This window comes from Acanthochromis polyacanthus, chromosome 14 (genome assembly GCF_021347895.1).
Source record: "Acanthochromis polyacanthus isolate Apoly-LR-REF ecotype Palm Island chromosome 14, KAUST_Apoly_ChrSc, whole genome shotgun sequence".
In the NCBI taxonomy this organism is placed as follows: Eukaryota; Metazoa; Chordata; class Actinopteri; family Pomacentridae; genus Acanthochromis; species Acanthochromis polyacanthus.
In genome coordinates, this window is record NC_067126.1 from 33,266,907 (window position 1) to 33,289,552 (window position 22,646).

General features: G+C 40.5%; 1 protein-coding gene across 1 annotated transcript in view; it reads left to right on the forward strand.

The window, feature by feature from the left end:
* Positions 1 to 22,646, forward strand: part of frmpd4 (FERM and PDZ domain containing 4) — a 26,418-nt gene continuing 3,772 nt past the window's right edge. Inside the window, exons 1-15 of the mRNA XM_051959256.1 lie at positions 1 to 617; positions 7,687 to 7,803; positions 14,462 to 14,622; positions 14,914 to 15,016; positions 15,821 to 15,866; positions 16,835 to 16,939; positions 17,698 to 17,805; positions 18,213 to 18,344; positions 19,363 to 19,482; positions 19,621 to 19,757; positions 20,099 to 20,225; positions 20,465 to 20,554; positions 20,661 to 20,843; positions 20,986 to 21,118; positions 21,207 to 22,178. Coding sequence (XP_051815216.1) covers positions 577 to 617; positions 7,687 to 7,803; positions 14,462 to 14,622; positions 14,914 to 15,016; positions 15,821 to 15,866; positions 16,835 to 16,939; positions 17,698 to 17,805; positions 18,213 to 18,344; positions 19,363 to 19,482; positions 19,621 to 19,757; positions 20,099 to 20,225; positions 20,465 to 20,554; positions 20,661 to 20,843; positions 20,986 to 21,118; positions 21,207 to 22,178 — 2,575 coding nt within the window. The 5' untranslated portion in view covers positions 1 to 576. The remainder of the gene's footprint in view (positions 618 to 7,686; positions 7,804 to 14,461; positions 14,623 to 14,913; positions 15,017 to 15,820; positions 15,867 to 16,834; positions 16,940 to 17,697; positions 17,806 to 18,212; positions 18,345 to 19,362; positions 19,483 to 19,620; positions 19,758 to 20,098; positions 20,226 to 20,464; positions 20,555 to 20,660; positions 20,844 to 20,985; positions 21,119 to 21,206; positions 22,179 to 22,646) is intronic.

Here is a 22,646-nt window from a genome sequence, read left to right on the forward strand (position 1 = left end):
TGATCAGACTGTCTTTTGGGGGAATTCTCTGAAGCTGGTTGCATCCTTTATTAGTAATTCTTGCAAGCATACACACACACACACAAACACAACATCCTCTCACATTCCTCTTTTCTCTCTCTTCCACTCTCCTCTCCCACCACCACCACCACCACTGCCACCCCTGTCCCTCCCTCCCTCTGCCCCTCGCTCTGGCGCTCTCCCTGCCTCTCTCCAAAGCTGTTGTTACTGTGCGGCTCCCGCACATCATTCCACCGCGATGGAAATTAAATGAAGGTGGCTTAACGCAGCTAACAGAGGCATGCTTTGAAGGATGTAACCAGGGGAAGCTGTGCTGCCAGATCCTTTTCCATGGGCTGTGGATTTGTGCTGCTGAGGCGAGGACACAGCAATCACTCAGCCATGCAGAAGCCCAGACAACAGGACTAATCTCTCCACCTGACTTGTGGGAGCTCCACTTTTTTTCTTCTTTTTTTCTGAATTATTTATTCCTCGTTGCCAAAGACAGTGTGGGACAATGGAGCCGGAGTGAAGTAGATGGTGAATTTGTAGCCTTGACTGCAGTCTGCAGCACACATGGATGTGTTCAGCTTTGTGAAGATGCCAAAGCTGTCAGGGTGAGTCCGACGGATGCTGCTATGTATTTGCCTGCCTGTGGATGCGCCTGTTCGTTCTCTAGAAGGTGGTGTCTTGTATGTTCGGAGACGTGATTCGGAGAGCGACACGCGGATCACATGTGGAACAGTGGGATTAAAAATGCTGAGTTATTGATTGTTCAAGAGAGCAAGTTGTGCAGTCATGTATGATGTGAAATGAATGAGCAAGTGAGGTAGAAGGGAGTGGGGGTGGAAGCAAAAGCTGATGCGGTTCATGTATCTAAACTGTCCTCATCCAACTTCGTGAATTTCTTACACCGCAGACAGTGGTTACAGTCTGTTGCTTAAGTGTTTTGTAATGTCATAATAAATTCATACGTATTTTATTTTGAAACAATAGAACAATCAGCAGCTGTTCTTTTCAAATTTTAAATGACTCCAGTTCATGAAGCATAGGAATGAAGAGTTGTGATTCATTTTGAAATACTCTATTATTTCAGTGCAACTAAACAATAAACATATCTTCCTTACATGAATAACTGCATAATCTGTTATTGGTCATTAGAATTATTGATCATGAGTTACTGTTTAATATGATGGTCAAGTTCACACACTTATGGCTTTAACAGCAGGATGAAAAGCATTTTAATTCTTTTCATTTTTCAATAATGATTTGAAAAAATATGTAGGAGAAAAACACACATTCCAATTGCATTCCATATTTCCTTCAAATGTTAGTGTGTTCTTTCTGCAAGAAGCAAAGGGAAATATTTGCTATGTGAAGTATGCATTAAACTGAGTCCCGAAGAATTCATTCATTGCCAGGGCCGACACCTCACCTTATGCACCCATGGGTTTGCTAGATTGAGTTGATCTGCCCCAGTGGACATTAATCCTCCTAGGGGATTTGGCTCCATCAGAAACACCACAGACCACTGGTGGGGAGAACAGCTGATCATAAACAGGAGATAATAAATAAGATACTATGTGTCACAGGAATGCCCATTCAGGCCTTTCGCTTATGAGTCATCAACAAACTGCAATGACTATTTTTCCTTTTTTTTCCCCTTAATAAACAGAAAACCATACAACTGACAAAAGAGAAAGCAGAATATTGCACCTCGGTATTGAGTTTGTTTCCGCTGTATGAAAATGGAAGCTCCTTTTTAGCGCATTACTGGTAGAAATCAAACAAGTAGCAGTGATTTTCCATGATATGATAGGAACTCTGTTTTCCAGTTAGTATCCCTCAACGGCAGCATTTGTGATGCGGCTCCCAGCGGACCACCAGCGTCACTGCATTCTGTCACTGCTAATGCCACACATTGCTATCCCTGCTTACGAGTTACCACTGCTACACCAGATTTTTTATTTGTTGTTTCTTTCTCTCTCTCTCTCATCTGCCAGCAAGATTCTAAGTCAGCAGGATGGTGTTTTGCAAAGGTTGAACATTTTACAGAGAAACCCACTGTATGTATTTAGAGAGCTACAAGAAAGCGAATGTTACCCCTCACTGTCTCTTCCTCCTGCCTTGCAACGCCCCCAGATCTGTCAGAAACAAAAGCAAGCTCTTGCTTTCATTCTCTTCATTCTTTGTTGTGTTAAAATCTAGCCAACATTTCCACGTTTGAAGTTCTTTTATTTAAAGATAACAAACCCTCCGTGTCTTCGTCTTTCCGACAAAGCAAGTTTGAGCCATTTGACCAAAGTAGTTTAAGCCGCTTTGTTTTTGATCTTTCTATGTAGAGCTTTGGCTTAACTTACCTCTAAGTGCTGTTACACGTCTGATGCATTCTGTGGGTGTTATAAACGGTTTGCTAGCAACAGCACTGTGGAGATAATGAGCATGAGCCTCATGTTTTTATTTAGAAAGTCTCAATTATCATTCAGTCACATGGTTTGTTGGAGTCAATAGGTTTGCTAAAATGCATGCATGCATGTGCGGGTGATTGCTGAGCATGCTCACACTGCATGCATTTAAAAACGGTCTAGATTATTGTTCACTGTATCTAGCCTGAGCTATTTTTAGTTGCTCTTATATAAATGACTGCTATGTTATTTGAATATGCAGCGATAGTTTTTATAAATATGAATAATATGGAACAACAGCTGCAGCAAATGTGTTTTGACTGCGTGCTTTTCTGCTGGTGCTTGGTTCCTTCCTGACCGCGTTTCTTGAAAAATCCATTATGTGAGCCATTGTTCAACATGTTTTGACTGCAAACTTTTTGCACAGGAAATCACTGGTCTGGACACAAATTGATTAGCCTAAATGCTCATCAGAGTACACACTAACCAAAAGATCTGTCATACTTAGCTGCTCAAATCAGAAGCTCTCAGGGAAGAGCAGATCAGAAATGACTTTGGGTCAGATGTGGGAGCCAGCTGGCTGGTGGATGAGGTCTTAGGGAACCATTTATTTTGTTCTGTCCTTTAGAGCTTTTAGCATAAAAGCAGTGAGTAGGACAAAGAGGTGCAAGAGAATCCACGTCTAGTTCAGTGCCCAGAGGCTAAGTTCATCACTATATTTGGTTAATGTTTTACGTAAAGCCCTGTAGAGCAAAGCAAGGCTGCGGAAAATGCAGTGCAATAATGAAATGAAACAAAAATGCAATTCTGCGTCATATTTTTGCGTCTCTTTCAGTATCATTTAAATGTAGAAAGTTCTACTACTGGTTCAGTAATGAATGTATTATGTCTATATGTAATCAGGCTAATGACATTTCACATTTTTTCCATGTATTTCCCATGTTGTAAATACTACAGCAGGCTATGTATTCAGCTTTCAAATGGTAACTCTTAAGGCATTGGTGCTATTTACCAGGTAAACTAGGGACAGCAAGGCACTGAAGCTTTCTTACTCACTGTAAAATAGCAGGAGGATCGTAGTGGGTGGGCTGTTTCCCAGATGCTGTTTTATTTCCACCCAGAGGAGATTAACTAACCAAAAAACCTTTCTATATAGAGGCACCAGAGAGCTGCTCAGGATAGTGCGGTTGCCCATGGCAACAATATCAGTGCTTACAAAGACAAACACAGAAATACAATATTCAGTTGGAATAATGGGGGAAACCAGACACTCTTATTCCAAAGTGAGTAGTGCTGAGTAGAAAATTTCAAGATTATATGATTTGTTGATGTGATGTGGTCATTTAATCAATGGTTGCTTCAAAGGAAAGCACTTACATCAGGCAAACACTGTGTTTTCTTCTTTGAAAGAAATATACAAAACATTAATGTAGCCTATAAGTCACAGAATACTCAAGAACAGCAGCATAAAAGTGAGCAGTTTAGTCCAACTACATGGTCAGCAATATCTAGCCTTCACTTTAAGAGTGATATATAAATAGTAGCAGCCAGAATAAATACTACCAGACTGGACCATGTTCTATTGTGCTGCTGTATTGACCAAAGCTCTAGAGCCAAGGCGGTGGTTGGCGAAGTCAAACAGAGGGCAGATGTTTTCTGAAACAAAAGGCAGCGCCTCTGTGCCCTGAACACGATGGAGGCAGTCTCAAAAAGAGGAGCAGAGGAATAAGGCCTTTAATCAGAGAGGTTCCTCTCTGTCTGAGCTACTTCTCTGCTCCACTCCTCCGGCCTCCTCCCAGGAGATGGTCATCTCATCTGTTGTCTCTCCACAGATTTCGTATCCAAACAGAATCGCATTAGCAGTCTATCTCTGCATAAATGTCTGTTTAATTCAAGAGCGCTGAGAAGGCTGCATCACAGCCTCTCCACCACGTACCTTGAGTCATATTTGTAACACTCCACTCCCTGTCACACAAGGAGAGTAGAAAAATACCTTTTATTTTTTTCAGCTTTGTGGAGAGTGTGTGTTCTGTTACTGGCAATGAGGTCGACAGTGAAGTGAGAGGCACAGAGGTCCGTACTGATTTCAGATCTACAACACATGGTGGATTCAAGACCCTCTGATTTAAAGTTTTTAGTTATTCTACCTTTAAATTCCTTTAAAATTATTTGAATTACTTGGAAAAGCTTGTTAGTAGATCCTGTCCAACTGAATCCCTTTATTCCTTTATTCAATCACACCTAACTGGCTGCGTTGGATGAGAATAATGCAATGTTTCATTCATGATGACATATGCAAGCGAACACTGAAATTACTATGGCTTTTTCCACCTGGGGATATTCCCCTGTCTATTGCCCACTGCATGCTGGGAAAGATGCAAGAGCCAAAAAGGAAATGCAGACTTTGGTCCTCTGGCAATCAGCACGTAAACGTCAGTAAAAATTTGCAACGACGTACAAATGTGAGTCATTGACGTAAAACACTTGTCAGAGGAAATAATGTTTTGAATACCTCATGAAAAAATACATTTCCCTTACTTTGAAGACGCGTAATGGCAGACATGTGGTACCAGAATGTGGTTTCATATAGCCAGCCCTTCTGGAGATTGTCAAAGTAAATTATTCAAACTAACTTGAGTGTCTGTGTTGGAATGTGCTCTTCTTAGCTGTGGCTTGTCTATAATGCATAGTTACTCCCCACATTAACAGGATTTCAGCTTTCACATAACACCACAATGCTTCTTTGCGACTTGCATGTATTCAGAGAGATGAAAGCGAAAGTGAATTACTGTGATAAAGCAAGGATCATATTGTTCATGCAATTTTTATGAAGGACTGAAAAGTGATCTTTTTCCCATCTCTCATTCGATGCAATTAAACTCTTAACTGCAATATCTGTTCATCTTCATACAGATATCAAGACAGATGCACAAATGAAGGAAGTTCTGTTAGAATAGTCCAGTTTAGATCATGACACTCTGAAGTTAGCTGCAGCGTTAGCGAAGGCTTATTGCTAAAATTCATTATTGATTCTAAATTTTACAAGCTGCCTCTGTTCCTTTATGTATTTCCTTTTAGTTTGTATGTGGTTTAAAGTTTAATTTTGCTTGCTACTAAATAGTTGTACAAACACAGTTGAAAGATGTGTCAAAAACAGACAAAGGTCATCGTGCATTTTTTGGTGTCAGTGAAATTTGTGCTGAAAGAAATCCTTCGGGAACCACATTTTCCTCCAACTTTCCTCCTAATTGTCCTCACTGTGACTCTTGGGTAACCTGTTCATGAATTGTGCAGCATGGTTTGCCTACTTGGCGCTTGATTACTTAGTCCGATGTGACTGTGCAGCCATTATTTATTAATGCTTGCTGAGGAAGATCAGTTTCACTGTCCACCAGTGGCTGAACCTTTTCAGCCTCTCTGTTAAGCAGGGATGCTGCGACTCAGTGGCATAATGCACCTCCTGTCTGCAGACAAAAGAAATCAAAGATCACAGTATCTATGACTGCGCTGCTAATACACAGACGCTGTGGCTGAGGGACAGAAAATGGATTTTTTGGAACAATTTGTCAGTTCTGAAACATATTTTAAAAGCACATCATCCGAGACCGTAAGTACAATACACTCTATTATGTTGTAGACCTTTGGAGAAATGTCAAACATATGACTGCTGAAGGTGTAATCTTAGGAAAAACACTGTCATTAGAAAACATTATTCATAAGCAACAGTTGTTTGACCTTTTGTGTATCTCTTGACTGAAATGCGTAAATCTCCGTAACCAGAAGCTGCATGTGTTAACACGGTACATTGGTGGCTACAAGGAGGACTCGTCAATGAGGTGAACGTGGCTGCAACAGCGTCTGACAGTATCCAGTCGTGTCCACACACATCATTTGAGCTGCAGGAAATGTTCTAAATATACACCATGGAGGCCTGTTCCCAGCTATTGTACTGTAGGTCAAATAAATCCATATCCATGTGGAAACTCTAATATCCCCCAAACACACCACAGTATAGGGAACAAAAATCAGAATGCTTCTTGTGTTTAGTGGCCAGCTTTTTAAAAATGTAGCTCACAGGGGGGAAAAAAGCACAACTTTTGCCTAAAGTACTCATTCTTTTATGAATTAATTATGATTTAAGGCATGCAGTAGCACTTAGGTTTGTTTTGTTGATTAGTCGAGGTGACTTCAGAACTGCGCTTCAGCTTAGGTTGCGTTACTTTGTAGCTGACTAACTGTTTCCACTGAATAGCTTTACGGTAATCTATAACCTTTCTTTCAGCTTACACAACAACACTGTGTTGATGAAATGGCAATATTTTATTCATATTTCATGAAATGGACACGTGCGTCCATGCTAAGACACGCTCTCATACAGATACAAGCGCGCTGCACACAATTTATTATCAACGGTACAGTAAGTGGGGAAACATTTAGAGGGAAAGAAAGAGGAGCTTTGAATAATGAATGCGAAGAGCCCTGTTACACGGCAGACAAGCCTTTGAAGTGACATAACTTACTGCCACTGCTTTCATAGCATCACCAGTGTGCAGACACAAAGACAGAGATAAAGGGAACAAAAGGAAGAGGGGTGCAGACAAACAAACACATAAAAACATTTTAACCAATTACAGTTCTCCTGAATACCTGCGCTCTGCCAACTTGTGGCACCAGGAAATGACAATGCAGAACCGTTGTTGGGAAAGAAAAATCGTGAAATCAGCCGAGACTGAGATTGAGTCACTTGCTGTTTTTCGTACAATAGGCTACAATTAGCAGCGGCTATAGCTGGTTATGATCTCTGATAAACTTTATCAAATCGTCTTGGCGTTGAGCAAATCAAGTAAGTACTTTATGAGAGAATTCCTCTGGGCTTCTTTTATAAAAGAATGTGCTGACATCTAGAAATAAAACCAATTTCATGCCTCTCAAAGCACAAGAGTGAGGCATGACAACTCCGCCTGTGTGTCTAGCTTACGTAATTAATTTGATTTGTATTCACTGAGTGAACAGTGGCTATGGAACACTGTTTATCACGCTGGAATCGGACAATCTCTTATCACTTGGGTTGAATTGCTTTATATCAGGACATTTTAGGCTTTTTTTAATTACTTTTATTCAAATGTCTCTTTATTGCAGTCCAACTAGCCTTTCTGACCCGGAGCTGTTCTTTTACACATCACCTCAGAGCTTCATACTGCATGTGTTATGCAATAAAAAACACAAATTATGATGTAAAGTTGAACCATGCTTGGTTTCTCTCCCCTTTCCGCCTCGCCAGCCACAGGACCAAATCCTCAGGCTGGCCGCCCCCTTCAGGGACCTGGAGTGGTTCGCAGGGACCCCCAAATGGATGGGACATGGGCACCAATAGAGAAGGGCGTGACTGCTACATCAAGTAAGTGCCCTATGTGTAAAGAAACTGGGGGGGGAGCTCTTCTCCGTCCCCAGATGTTTCAGACGCTTTGCCAACTTGTGATTATTCCAGCCACGTCACTGCCTCCACACTGTCTCCATCTGTGCATTCAGAATACTGATTTTCTGCTCCCTCCACTGCTGCGCACACTCTGCCCCTGCCTACTCTCACTCTCTCTCACACTCTCGCACACCCACAATACAGTCTCCCAAATGCAGAAGAGGGGCTTCTGAGAGTGCGAGCATGTGTGTGCTGCCGCTGCCGCCGCCGCCGCCGCCAAAATTCACCTGCGCCGGGGCTTGTTTTGATCTGAGAGTCAACATGTTCCTCAGAGGACGCTGGGTTAAAGCGTTATCAGCATAATTGATCCTCGGTAATTGGCACTCGTGGAAATCTGTACAGACAGGTAAAAAAGAAACTCTTCACTGGTTCTTTGCATGTTTGTGCGTGCAGTGGTTTAACAAGTGAGCGTTTGTTTTAGCCGTGGTGTTGATTTAGGTAGGCTGTCGGCTGTTTTCTCAACTGTAATGTGCACAATGCAATATGTTAGAAATGAAAACGTTGCTGCTTCTGTCAGCCTCTACGCTTCAGTGTTTCTGCAAAATATCTGCTGCTCGGAGTTGCTCTGTAGCTTGCTGATTATTTTCATTTTTTGATATTTGTATTTTTCCAATGTGAAAATAAAGGAATATCAGACTGAATAGGAGGTGAGCACTTGTCACACATGGGTTATAGCATGAGAAGCGTGATGTCAGAGGAGTTATATAAGAAGTAAGGAGCAGTGAAAGTGCTGGATGCAGAGTGTGTCTGCATGAGGCAGATCATGGAGGCTGTTTTGGCTCCAGCTTTTCCTTTCTAAATTTGAGAAAGACTCATGAATAATCAAATGTCTGTTTCGGTGACTGTCAGAGGCCATCTCAGTTTGTCAAAGCTCCAGGGTGCTGATGCTAAATTGTTGTGTTTCTCAATGGAACACATGTCGAGTCTGCGTGACAGGAGCGCATGAATAAAGTAGCAGGCATTTAATATTTACAGTTTGACACTTGGTGTTTAATAGATGCAATGTAGTTTAGAGGACTGCTGTTGTAATATAGCGACGAAGTGTTGAGCAGAGTGGATCGTTATTATCAGACGAATGCAACAGACTTCTAGTTCAATGAGTTCAATCGTAAGCACTGAGCTTGAGATAGAACCTTAGCAGTTTGTCTTCACACTACAAATGTGTCAGAAAATTTCACAGTCTTCGAGTCGGTGACACAGCAAAAATATAAATAATAGTTGCTATTGCATAATGTTAGACACACTGTGTTCCAGGCAGGCCAAATAGAACCAACGCACCAACAAGTTGTGTCCAAGCAGCCTTTCGGAGCGAGAGTAATAGGACATGGCTTTTGGTAATGAGCTTACTCCACGTTATCCAGAATATGCTGCAAGAAAACACTTGGATATGACACTATTTGTACATCAGGCCAGTATTTCTTGCTGTTTGTTTTTGTTCACTTTAAAGCTCACAGTGTGCCTTGTGATTGCTATATAGAGCGTTGTGCAGCTACACTAGCAGCTAATGGCTATGATTAGGCACCATTAGATGCATGGTTGTCTGCACAATGGGAATCTAGCCATGTTTAGCAGGTGGCCGTGCAGGGGAGGAGACAGTATTCTTCCTGAATGCACAGGTCCATATGGTTTGAATTTGGGCACAATCTGTTGAGTTCGTCATTTGCGAGATAAAACTGACACACAAATCCAAACTAAATGCGTCTTAGAAGGACCTTCCAGAACTGAAAAGGATGCGCTTCAGTGTGCTGTAATTGTTGTTGCTGTATAATGACTGACAAAATGTTTTGCATTCAATGTGAAACAGATTGCTTGTTTTAATCTTGGGTTGCTAAAGGCAAAAACAGAGCGTGTCCCTTTAGGAGCACTGGAATAAAATTAAAATAATATATTTTATAAAAAAGCTGAGGGGAAAAGCAAAACATTGTTTGATATTTTTAAGTCTTGCATGGAAACGATGCAGTTTATAAAGCAGTTTGTTTAAATGTTTTTTAAATGCATCTCTTATTAATTTTTAATGGCCTCTGGTATCATGGAGGTGATGTGTTACTATTAGATGTTGTTATTTTTGCAAACTGAGATGGAATTTATTTAAAAAGCCAATATCTAAAAGGTTGCATAGCATGTTTTATTGCTACAAAATAAAAGAAAGGCTGTTTCTCCTTTGGTGAGCTCAGGTAAACATGGCATATTTGTGTAAAGGTGGATGGACGTGAGTAAAATTGTGTTTAACTGTGATGAGGTTCATGATGCCAGCATTTGACACGGTGGTGCAGGGACTCATTATTTTTAACTAGCTCCAACTTTACAGTCTTGTTACATCAAGCTTTGCACATACTGTCCACAGTCCTTCTGCTTGCCAGTACTACTGTGCCATCCCACTGTGACTAGACGTCTTCGACTCGGTTTTTTAAAATGTGTTTTCAAAATTGTTGCCCATCAGTTGGTTTCTCACTTATTTTCTGCTCTGTTTAGTCAGACTGCATCTCTCGTATTTTTCATCAGGTACAGTGGTTGAATGTATTTAAGTCAATCATCAGGGCCAATATGTTGAGGGGCCTTTGAAGTCCATGGGATTTATCTTGCATACATTTTTATTAAAAGCAGAAAAAAATAATGTTTTTTATGTTCATTATGATCATGTCTTTGCAAATTCTATAATTATTTATCATGGAAACAATCACTTATTTATAAAAAATGACTGGATATCAATAAAACATCAACTAAATAACCGTCTGAATTTAATAACAAACACCTTCTAATTAGCTAAACTATAATAAAATGAGGTTAATTAAAAAACTGTTTTGATTGTGCTCTTTTTATTTAGTTGAGCTAATCGCGACAGATATTTCTTTTTTGGCAATATATCAAATTTTATACCAAAAATAACAAGTTGTATCTCTTACAAAAACACCTCTCAAGGAAGTGTGTTAATTAAAAATCACATGACCTGCTCCACATGATGTCATTTCCTCCCGAAGAAAAGACTGGCAAGACTCCAAGGCTTTCTGAGTTATTTAATATAAAGTAGTGTGTCAGTCAAGTGTGGATTCATCGCATGTCAACACGTTTACTACAATATCTTTAAAAATAACTTTCAATTTCAATTTTACATATATTTAGAAGAGTCTTTCTGTAAAAATGCCATGTGGTGTTTGGCTTTAGGCGGCCATGTTGATTTTAGGCCTGAAAACAGCAAAAAATGTCAACTACGATACAAAAAGTCCCACAATTATGTATTGACCCATCAGCATATCTTGAAATCACTCAGAATTTTGCTAATTGTTGTTTTAAGAACACAATAGGTTAGTGGGGCCATACTCAATTTGGGCCACTGTGGATTTTTCCAAGACGTTTGAGAGAATCTTGCTAAGACATACTTAGCCCTATCCACTGACTTTTACACATTAGTGCAATCACCACAAATATTTCACTTTACATATTGCAGAGAAGTGCATCACATGAGCGCATTTATGTAACTGGGATACCAGTTTGTTAGCCGGTTTGCTTATTTGTGTGAGCATTTGATTCAAACTCAAAAGCCATGTTGCACAAACTCACTTATATCAGCAAGAACAGGTGCTCATGTTGTGCTGCTCCTTTGTAAGCGGGAAAGAAGGAAGATGCTGTTTTCTATCTTTTGATTACACATTAATGCCGATTACAGATGTGCTGCTAATCTGACCAGTGGGAGACTTGGGGCTATGCAGTGTTTAATTGAAACAAAGAGGATAATCTCTCTTTGCAAATACATGTACTACGGCCTCAGCATAATACTCACGCTGTGCATGTTATAGTAGCATGCATTTGTATTGAGGTTGCACATGACTTTTGAGGCATTTTTAAACGAGATCGACCACCCCCGCTAGCGTCCACGTGCCACCGGGCCAGATTTTGCACAATAGCTGCTTGATTCCCTTTATAGAACAAATGCATTTATTTATTGCACAAAATGGACTTGCTTTTCAATTGAGCTTTTGTTTTTTAAAATTTGCTTTTTGTTTCCCTGACAAAAGCACGCAGAGCAATAGAAGGGAGTGGGAGGAGGGATAAGAACATTGTCCTTGTAATGAAAAGCAGTCGGATTTGCATTGTAATACGTATTAATTTGAAAAAATCTCGATGAAGACGACAGTAATATCTCTTTAAATTACAGATCATTTAAAATGTTTCCTCTTTTACAGCTTATCCCTTGTAGCTTGTAGCTCCTTTTAAATCTTGCCAGATGAAATGTGCACAGCTTGTACAGACATCTTGGATTTCTATCTGGGACTAAAGGAGGACATCGTACGGTTCATTTCGAGCATCTTCGCTCTGTTTGACAAAGAGAACAAGATTTAGGTGGTAATTTTAAAGGCTCTGCGGAGTCTCTCAGCTCTGCCATAGTTATGAGTTCCTAACCCTACTTTAAACAATAAAGTCCCAGTTTTCCTGGAACTGGCTTGTAAATCTATGTTTAGCAACTGGTCATATTTGTTTTCGTCTTTTTTTTTATTCTTCTTTCTGCTCTTTTGGATAAGAATGTTAAGCACAGATCCTCTATCTGAAATCTTGTATTGGTGAGAGCATCGCAGCCACAGGGTTCAGTTTTAGCTCAGGACTAATTTTATCACAAAAAATAATGGTTGAAAAAGCTTCTTTCCACTCTCTGTTATCTGTTTTGCAGCTGCATTTTCCATCCTAATGGCAGACAGCATGTTTATTGGTCTGGAAAGAAGCTGTTGAATCATCCTCGACAATATTTAGTTGACAATCACTTAACATCTCTGAACTTGTTGCCCTTGTTGTTGCTGGTTTTTTTTTTCTTTTTTTCCGTAGCATTGCGAATGCGACTGACAGATCTCACTGCGTCTTTGCGCCATGAAGGATTAATTGTTAGTATTTAGTGTTGAATGGTACATGTGTCAAGAATAACTGTGAATTACACATTGTCTGCCCACGGCTTTAATTAACCAATACTGCTGGCACCATACGGAGCTGCTGCTGCTGCTGCTTTTGCAGCCAGAGAGAGTGGAGAGACACTGTCAAAACTCAGATCACAGAATATGGGAAAGTTACACACAGCTTGTGTGCATCTTTTGAGCTCAAAAGAATAATAAATGTGCTGCAAGTTGGGATGTCCACATTGGCTTTTTTGCCAATAACCGATATGCCGGCATTGTCCAAATCTCAATTTCCCATTCCGATATCAGCCGATACCAATATATGTGGGCTATTTAACTAATTTTAGTTAACATCACATATCTCTTGTCGTGGAATTAACACTCCATGCCCAATTTGTCCCACTGAATGCATTCTGAAATGCAACAAGGCTTTCCAAACATTGTCTGTGCAAAAAAGAAAAGTACTTCAACTGAAGTTGTGTTAACAATGCCATATTTTATTTTTTAAATTGTCTCAAACAACAGTTCACACTCTTCCTCTAAATCCCTCTATGAGTCTATTAAAATGCGGCAACTATCCTGTCCAATTCTGAAAGCCATTATTTTATCGGTTTTCATGATAGGCAATAAAGCACAATCATTGACCGATATTACATTTTTATGCAAATATCGGGCTGATAATATCTGTGGGCCAATATTATCGGACATCCCTAGTTGTAAGGATTAAGAAGATCGGGTTTAAATGTAATAAAATGGTCAAATACTGCAGAGTCTTGGTTTGCAGCCGGCTAATAATTACAGGAATTGGAAAGGCAGCAAATCTCAGACTTTAAGAAATCTGAACAACATGACACTCCATTAGTGTGGCAAATCAAATGCCTATTGTTGAACACAACAATGTGAGTAGATGCTTGTTAAAACATGTACTTGATGACTGCAACGTGAGAATACAAACATTGGAATTTGATTAGCATCACCCACGTTCTATTGTTCCTTATTCCAAAACAGCATCTGGCATCTTGTCTTTACACATTGTAGATATTTTAAGGAAACAGCAATTTTATATTCAAGTAAAATATTCTATCAATTTCTGTCCCCTGTACTCATATTTTTAGCTGTCTCTGATAATAATATTATAACTGTGATCCATTTAGTGATTATATTTTCTCAGCGTGCACATTTTGCCTATTTTGTCTCTAAGTTTTTTTTTAAATGTCAAGGTCACAGAGCTGAGGGAAGACATTCTCAAATGTCTTGATTTTTCTGAACAGATAACCAAATTTACTACAATATAAACTAGACAAAAGCAACAAAATGTCGACACAAGAGTGTTGAGTTTTTTTCTTAAAATTTGACTCAATTAGTCAGTTATCTAATTCAAACAATGCTTCATCAATTGTCGAGCTGCGATTGAACTTGAATGGCATAAAAGAAACTTAAAATTCTAATTAAAATCCAGGGTTTCTTTGTACTGTATGTCTCGGCAAAAGCATGGTGCAAACACAGATGTACTGTATAGCTAAAATCTGGTAATTTGCTTGATAGTTCCATTTCATACAAAGATATGGAAATTTATGAAAGTGTAAAATTCTACAGACACACACTAAGGTTTCACAGCACTACCTGCAAAAGTTGTTCCCAATGTAGCAAAAACAAGCAGCCAGACAAAGACAGCAAATTTCTCTTTATCATTCCCACAGCCACGTCTCCCAGAGCAACTCCCTGGAGGAAGTTCGTCTGGACGGAGACAAGTTTGTGCCACCAGCGCCCCGTAAGGTGGAGATGAGGCGAGACCCAGTGCTTGGCTTTGGATTTGTGGCAGGCAGTGAGAAACCTGTGGTGGTCCGCTCAGTCACACCAGGTAACGTGACCCAGCTACACAGTGAACTCGAATACAACAATGACTCACTCAGTCCATTGCCATTTCTGTATCAACACGAGTTGAAATCCTACTAAATAGAGAAAAAAAAAAAGAGGAAAACCCTCTAAGGCTTTAGTTTACGCAGATGATTCATTGATTTTAACAGCCCTCAGTGAGTAAGCGTTCATTAGGGCTTTAAGCAACAAAATAGGAAATCGAGAAAATCAAGAAGAATGGTAATGGCTGTGCACACCTCGTACCACTGACGTCTTGCTTGATGTGCTTTGGCAGGGGGTCCATCAGAAGGCAAGCTGATCCCAGGGGACGAGATCATCATGATTAATGATGAGCCTGTCAGTTCAGCACCCAGGGAGAGGGTTATTGACCTCGTCAGGTATGACACCACACTACTGTGAGACGCCTGTTGCCTAATGTTAAACCTGCTGCGGATAATTGAGTGCCACAGAAGCGAACCGTTTAGTACTAATGTTAATTTTAATATTAATATTTTATTAAGCCATTTTATTAAATCCCCTTTCACCCAGCAATGTAAAACAATAAAACACTTAATAAAACAAGGGGGGTGAATACTTGTAGGCACTGTAGGTCATATTTGTCATTTATTGTGATGTTTCATTTGTTTCTCCCGCTTAGTTTCTCATCTAAACAGTGTACTGTCTATGGGGATATTGTTGATGACCACAAACTTACTTTCCAGAATGAGAAGGCAGTTTAAGCAGTCCTTCGCTGTATTTTGCATCTTTATTTTATTCTGAAGTGCCATTAAGCCAAATATTTTAGCCGAACAGATATTGCACATCATTCTAGCCACCTGCTCCGTTCACCGTGATTTAGCTGTATGCTGTTGTTGATGTTTTTTCAAGCGTCTCATTAGATTAATTTCACTGACACAGCTGAGTGGCTGGCTGTGAGCATTTGGTCCTTGTATGACCTGTGCGGTAGTCTGCAAACAGTGCATTTAGTACAGGGAAAAGTGCCCATGTGGCCACTCCTTCACAGCTCCTGTGGCCTTGAATGGGTTCTGTCTCTGCAGTAAAACTCTGCACTATGGGACACAGTGTTCAGCTGCTGCTGTCCAGCGTGACGTCTCCAAAATATCTCCTTTAACCACAGTTTCTTTTTTTTTGGTTTATGTATTTCTATTATTCATAATTCTGTTGTTTTACATGTCTTGCAGGAGCTGCAAAGAGTCCATACTGCTGACTGTTGTTCAGCCGTACCCAGTAAGTTTCTTCGTCCTCTATCAACGAAATCAAGTACATTCCAATAGGCTGTTTGTGTGTTTGGAGCTGATTATTTTGTTGACTCCATGAAAGCAAGTCATTAATCATGCCATATGTTTGTGCTGGCACAGTATCAGTAATGCCTTAGCTACGTGTTAGAGTTGGGCTAACTCGAAGGGAGTCCAAATGCTGCCTTCCAAGTCTTCTCATGTTATGGTGTCAGATCCTCACAAGACCTCCCATGAACCTGCCACATCAACATTTACTGGAGTCACAGAGCGCCAGATGGTGGTGAACGTTCAGTGCCAGGAGCATATATTCGGCCTTTGTTTACAGTTCACATAATAAGTCAGTGGAAATGGAGTTATGCTTGAATTCCCTCCCCAAAAATATCATCAGCGTGGGTTCACAGAAAACAAAATACTGTCTCTGCTACTTCTTGTGTGGCATGAAAGTTCTGACAAAATCTGATCGTTCTCCACTGTAGCGTTCTTATAACATGCCAACTCTTTTTATTCATATCAATTATCATTTTATCCAGTGCGAGTGTTTCAGATTCCCAGCATGATGAATGTTCGGCCTTTGAAAAAAAACAAAAAACCCCCAAAAAATAAAACACTAATAACAAGCCACTAACCTTGAATAAAGATTGCAATCGCAGATAAACACAAGGGTACAATACTTCGAGGACCAAGCACTCATAATGAGTCTGTAATTACTTCTGTTTACCAGGAGTTTCTTTGGAGGCTCAATGACATAACGGCGGTGGGGTGTCCTCCCTCTTAAGTCCTAACACAGTACCACCATAATTGCATCAGCGCAGAGTGGAATATTAGGAGGCTGTCGTATTGCAAGAAAGAAACATGTCCTTGAGTTGTGCGATGGAAAAAAAAAATATGCATGACTCATCTTTGAAGGAGCTGATTGTCCTTTAATCTTTGTTTTTTTCCCTCCTTTTCCTTTAAAAGTCACCCAAATCAGCATTCATCAGTGCAGCCAAAAAGGCCAAATTAAAGACTAATCCTGTTAAAGTCCGCTTTGCTGAAGAGGTCATCATCAATGGACAGATCCCAGTAAGTGACACTGAGCACTGGTACATTCTGTACGCATCAGGATTCTGAACAGACTTGAACTATCAAAGCCAGAGCTGAGTGAAAATATCAAAAATCATTAAGTGTATATGCATGAGAATAAAAATACACCTCCGCCTTTTATCTCTTTTCATTACACCACCATTACTTGAATGACAAACAAAACATGTGGGTATTATTGACAAAAGAAAGAGAGAACTCCTCACACAAAGAGCTTCCCCAAGCTGTTGGGGGAGGTACTCAGAAAAAGGGTTTTAAGAAAGCAAGTACAAAGTAAGGAGTGATTATCAAAGAAATGTACTTTCACTACTTTCATGTAGGCTCAATAAATGTCACAGAAATATAGTTATTATGAAAAGTAACAATATTTCACACAAGCGTTACAATGTTCAAGTACATTTTCTGTATTTTATATTTTAAATAAGACAATTTGCTTACTTTCTGAGAGTGAAATGGAAAGATAAATGTCTTTTATGCAGTGTTACTGAAGACACTTAGCTTAGCTTAGCATAAACATTTAAAATATGGAGGAAAAGCCAGCTGCCTCTGTTCAAACATTAAAAATATCATTTTACTAATGTATATGCTACATCTTGCTGTTGATTTTTTCTCAAAAACAGGAGTGTAAAATGAATGTGTTTCCTATATTATTCAAAGTCACTTCCATATTTAATTCTTGCACGTCTTTCAGTTACAAAATATCAGATTTGCTGATTACATGATTCTTCTGCTATCCTCAGGAAACTGTGAAGGACAACTCCCTTCTTTTTATGCCAAATGTTCTTAAGGTGTACCTGGAAAATGGGCAGACTAAATCATTTAAATTTGACAGCAGCACATCCATTAAGGTAGGTGCTGGGAAGAACCTCCCTTCACTTAGAAATGCCGTTATGTAACCTAAAGTGATCTTCAGTTTAAATGTTGAATGTTTTTCACAGTTGCACTGTACATTGCAAAGTGCAAACTCCTCTCTACACTGTGGCCTTGAGAACCTTATTTGAACTGAAATTATAATTCAAACAAAGAGCATTTGAATCATAATTATCTGTGAAGCAGGGAGAACTTGTTTAGTAATTCATATTTGCATCATTTTTCCTTGTATTGCGATGGAAATTCTGATTGTATGTTCGTATCTTTATGTGTGTGTTCAGCCGTGAAAATGATTTACAGTCATGGCATTGAGCTGAGCACGAGGAGGCTGCTGCATCTGCACGCTTCTCATGTTGTATTAACTATGACATTGTCTATGTGAAAGGACGTCATCCTGACCCTGCAAGAAAAGCTATCCATTAAGAGCATCGAGCACTTCTCTCTGATGTTGGAGCAAAGAGCTGAGGGATCTGCCAGCAAACTCATGCTCCTGCACGAGCAGGAGATGCTAACTCAGGTGAGACAGCTCTCTTGATGCCCTTAAACAGAGAGAGGTAGTACACAAGATCAAGTACTTTCGTTTTTGTACAACATCAGTAAAAGGCTTTTTATGAATCTGATCACTTACAAATGCTTTGGGAAAATATATGTTTGTATTCATTCTATTAACAAGAGCTAGAGAACCTCAATGCATCTACTTCATTTGTCCATTTATGTAAAAGATGAAATCAGGAGATGTTAGCTTAACTGACTGTAGCACAAACCAGGGAGTCACTGCAAGCGAAGAAGCAGTCCCTCAAGAGAGCCACTACATTATGCTTTAGTTCTTTATGCATTAAACAAAATGCCATATGGTGCTAGTAGGCAGACTGTATGGAGGCAGGGAAGCTGTTTCTCTGTTTCCAGCTTTTATGCTAAGATCGAGTGGCATCAAGTTTTCTATCCAGCTACCTCACAAAACAGTGTTTAAAAGCCGATTTCCCAAAGTATACTTTGAATCAGTAGCCGAGTTTCTCTCGTGTATCTCATTTTGAAGTATTGCATCAGAAAAGGTTAATAAAAATGTCAAAATGCAAAAAAATTGCTCGCTTTATGCTGGCTTCAGGTGCTTTTTGACTTTCTCATAATAGAGTTAATGTGCTTTATGGGAGATAGAAACACCTTTTCTGAGTATTTTCTGACACAGCGAACATTTCACTCACATGAACGATCAGCTGTCTCTCCATTTTTCTGTTGTAGATGGCTGAAGTGGCCGATTTGATTTGTCTCTTTTTTGTTTTTGTGGTTGGGTTTGTTTCCAGTTGATGACTTTTCATACATCGCCTTTGATGCAGCCTCATGACGACGATTTGCTTCTCAGTTTTTTGGCTCCAAAGCAGCTAATGGGAACAAATCTAGTTTCTTTTTTTTGCCTTCAATATCACTGGACAGTTTTAGGAAAACATGGCTACTCTGAATGTTGCATATTACCACACAGACTCCTGCTAACACTTCATGACTAATGAGACCCTCATTATCTTTGACTTGTGGTCCAGGTGACACAGAGGCCAGGGTCACACAAGATGAAGTGCTTTTTTCGGATCACTTTTGTCCCAAAGGATCCCGTGGACCTTCTTAGGAGAGATGCAGTAGCATTTGAGTACCTCTATGTTCAGGTAAATACCGCAGAAACAGAAAACACATAATACTTTGCGGTGGAATTGAATGGTATTTATGTTGTATTCGCTGTATGAGACAATATATCTGACTGACGTGCAACCTATTCCTGTCTCCTCCATCTCTGCCTCTTCCAGAGCTGTAATGATGTTGTATTGGAAAGATTTGGGTCAGAGCTGAAATACGACATGGCTCTCCGTCTGGCTGCCCTGCAAATGTATATTCTAACCATCAATACCAAACAGACTCAGAAAGTTTCCCTGAAGTATATCGAGTAAGTAGATTGGATTTCACAATACGCTGTGCTTGCTGGAATCAGCTGAGTGTCTCCAAATACACAGTCATTTTCTTCTGTCTAATAACTTATTCCAGCTGCAGAGGATTCTGTAGAGGGCTGTTAAACTGTAAAATAATAATGATCTCACCCGTATTGTTCTGCTGCTACACCAGAAGCTATATCCCTGGTTAGATAATGACTCTGACTGTACCCTGTCAGTTAATCAATCCACCACCACTGGGTGAAGTAAATCGATCACCAGTCATGATTGATGACTCGACTGTTTTTCATGGTGACTGAGTGACCTTTTTTAATCTTTATGAATTGTGCATCTGTAGGAAGGAGTGGGGATTGGCGTTGTTCCTGCCTCCTGCAGTGCTGTCTAGCATGAAAGAGAAGAACATCAAAAAAGCCCTCACTCACATCCTCAAAACCAACCAAAACCTGGTGCCGCCTGGCAAAAAGGTAGACTGTGCTACGTCTTCCTTTCTCTCGCTTCATCAAGCCGCATCTGTATGCCTCTCCATCTTTTCCTTGCATCACATCTGGCTCTTGGCTACCACCTAGTGGAGCGTTAAGTTTCAAAATAGTCGTGCAGAGCGGTTGCTTGAACAGACACTTTTTGACATTCTGCTGTGAATGCTTCACGTATGTTTTTTCAGCTTGCGTCTTATCATACATCTCCTGTTTCTTCTCCCTTCCAGCTGACTGCCTTGCAGGCAAAGGTCCATTATCTGAAGTATCTCAGTGACTTGAGGCTTTACGGAGGACGTGTGTTTAAATCCACGCTAGTTGTGAGTGAAACAATGTTTCTGCCTCACATTGTGTGCAGCCAGTGTCACATGCTGTTCATTTCCATGCAAACAATGATGTATATGCTGCCTTTCTTCCCTTTTACAGCAAGGCGAGAAGCACACGGAAGTGACTTTGCTAGTGGGACCCAAATATGGCATCAGTCATGTGATTAACACCAAAACAAACCTGGTTGCACTTCTGGCTGATTTCAGTCATGTCAACCGCATTGAGATGTATACAGAAGATGAGAACAGGGTTAGAGTGGAACTACATGTTCTGGATGTAAAGGTTAACAAACCTTCTTCACTTTTCTAAATACTTTTTGCAGAAAGTATGTTGAGCCATTGCAGTCATTATAACCTCATTGTACAACCCTGCTCGCCACTATTTTTTGTGCTCATTGTTGTCTGATTATCCACCTCTTTCACAGCCCATCACTCTCTTAATGGAGTCTGTTGATGCAATGAATCTGGCCTGTTTGACTGCTGGCTACTACAGATTACTGGTGGACTCTCGGCGCTCCATCTTCAATGTGGCCAAAAACACAGATAGTATGGACACAAGTATGTCTGAAATGATCACAAGATGACTCATCAGAATGTGCTGTGTTTAAATAGGGCTGTTTCTTCACTTTCTGGTTCCTCTTTGCAGGTCATGCAGCGAGAGTAAAGCAGAACTACCAGGCCATTGAGTGTACATACAGCACACCCCACAAAGGATGTGAAGACAGAAACAACCAGCGGTGCAGCCAAGATTATTCTGACACAGAGTGCGAATACCTCGACCATCGCAGATGTGAAGGCCAACCCATCTATGTAACTGAGATCCACCAGCCCCAGCACTCAATTCACATGACCCAGAGAGCAGAGTGCTGCAGAGTCCCTTGTTCCCAAACCTATCTCAATGTTCCACGGCAGAAACCCCAGGACTCCTCCAGGAGTGCAAAGGTCTCCTTCATATTTGGAGACCCTCCCTTAGACAGCGTAAACCCCCAAAATCTGGGCTACCAGAGACTGATGGATGAAGGCCCGGAGATTCTAGACAATCACAGCCCCATGTACAGGCGTCTTGAGGAGGACTATAAGATGATGGATGCCATAGAAGACGGGTATCAGTACTCCACTAAAATCTTTAGTCCTAGCGAGTGCATCGAGGAGCCACTGCTGCATGATATCTGCTACGCTGAGACAACAGACGACGCAGAGGATGAGGATGACATCAGCTGTGAGGAAGACATGGTGATGAGTGACACTGACAAGCCTACACTGCTCTCGCTCTCAGGGTCCAGCGATGACATCATTGACTTGACCTCCCTCCCTCCCCCGCCGGAGGGTAATGACGAGGAGGACAATGACGTACTGCTGCACTCTCTTAACATGGCCATTGCTGCTCCTCCTCCTGGTTTCAGGGACAGCTCTGATGAGGAGGAGCAGCAAGGGGCTGGAATTCGGGCCCAGGGAGCCTGCAATGATATCCCAGTGTCTCTCATAGATTCAGTGCCCACCCACGGAGCAGAGGGCCCCGGGGAGCCTTTCGATGATGCGGTGGTGTCCACCTTACAGGCACTCGAGGCCCTTGCTGCATCTGAGGAACAGAGTCCAGCACAGTCAGAGAGTAGCACAGGTTCTCCTTATACTATTGTAACATTCATCCATTAACACCACACATGTTCCAGCCATTCACTTTTGATTTGTCGTTGTTTTTTTTTTCAATAAAACCCATTTTGTTCTATGTTTCCATTTGTGAGTATTTCTTTAAATCATTTGAGAGTACAGGCATTTGTTCTGATCATTGTGTCTTTCATTTGTTAACATTTGCTCTTGTTTTGGAAATCATTTGGGTCTTCCTCAATTGCATGCTAAACAATGTAAAAGGTCAGACATGAGAGAAAGTCAGTAATCATAAATAGCTATCTATAGATAGGACCAAAATTATTGGTACCCTTCCACTTATAAACATAAAAAACAAATTTCTTGATATCAGTTGTCACTTTTCATTGCTATCCACAAGACTTCTACACTTCTCTACTGGTGCTTTGTTCCATTCTTCTTGAGCAAACTGCTCCCATTCTCAGATTTGATGGCTGCTTTT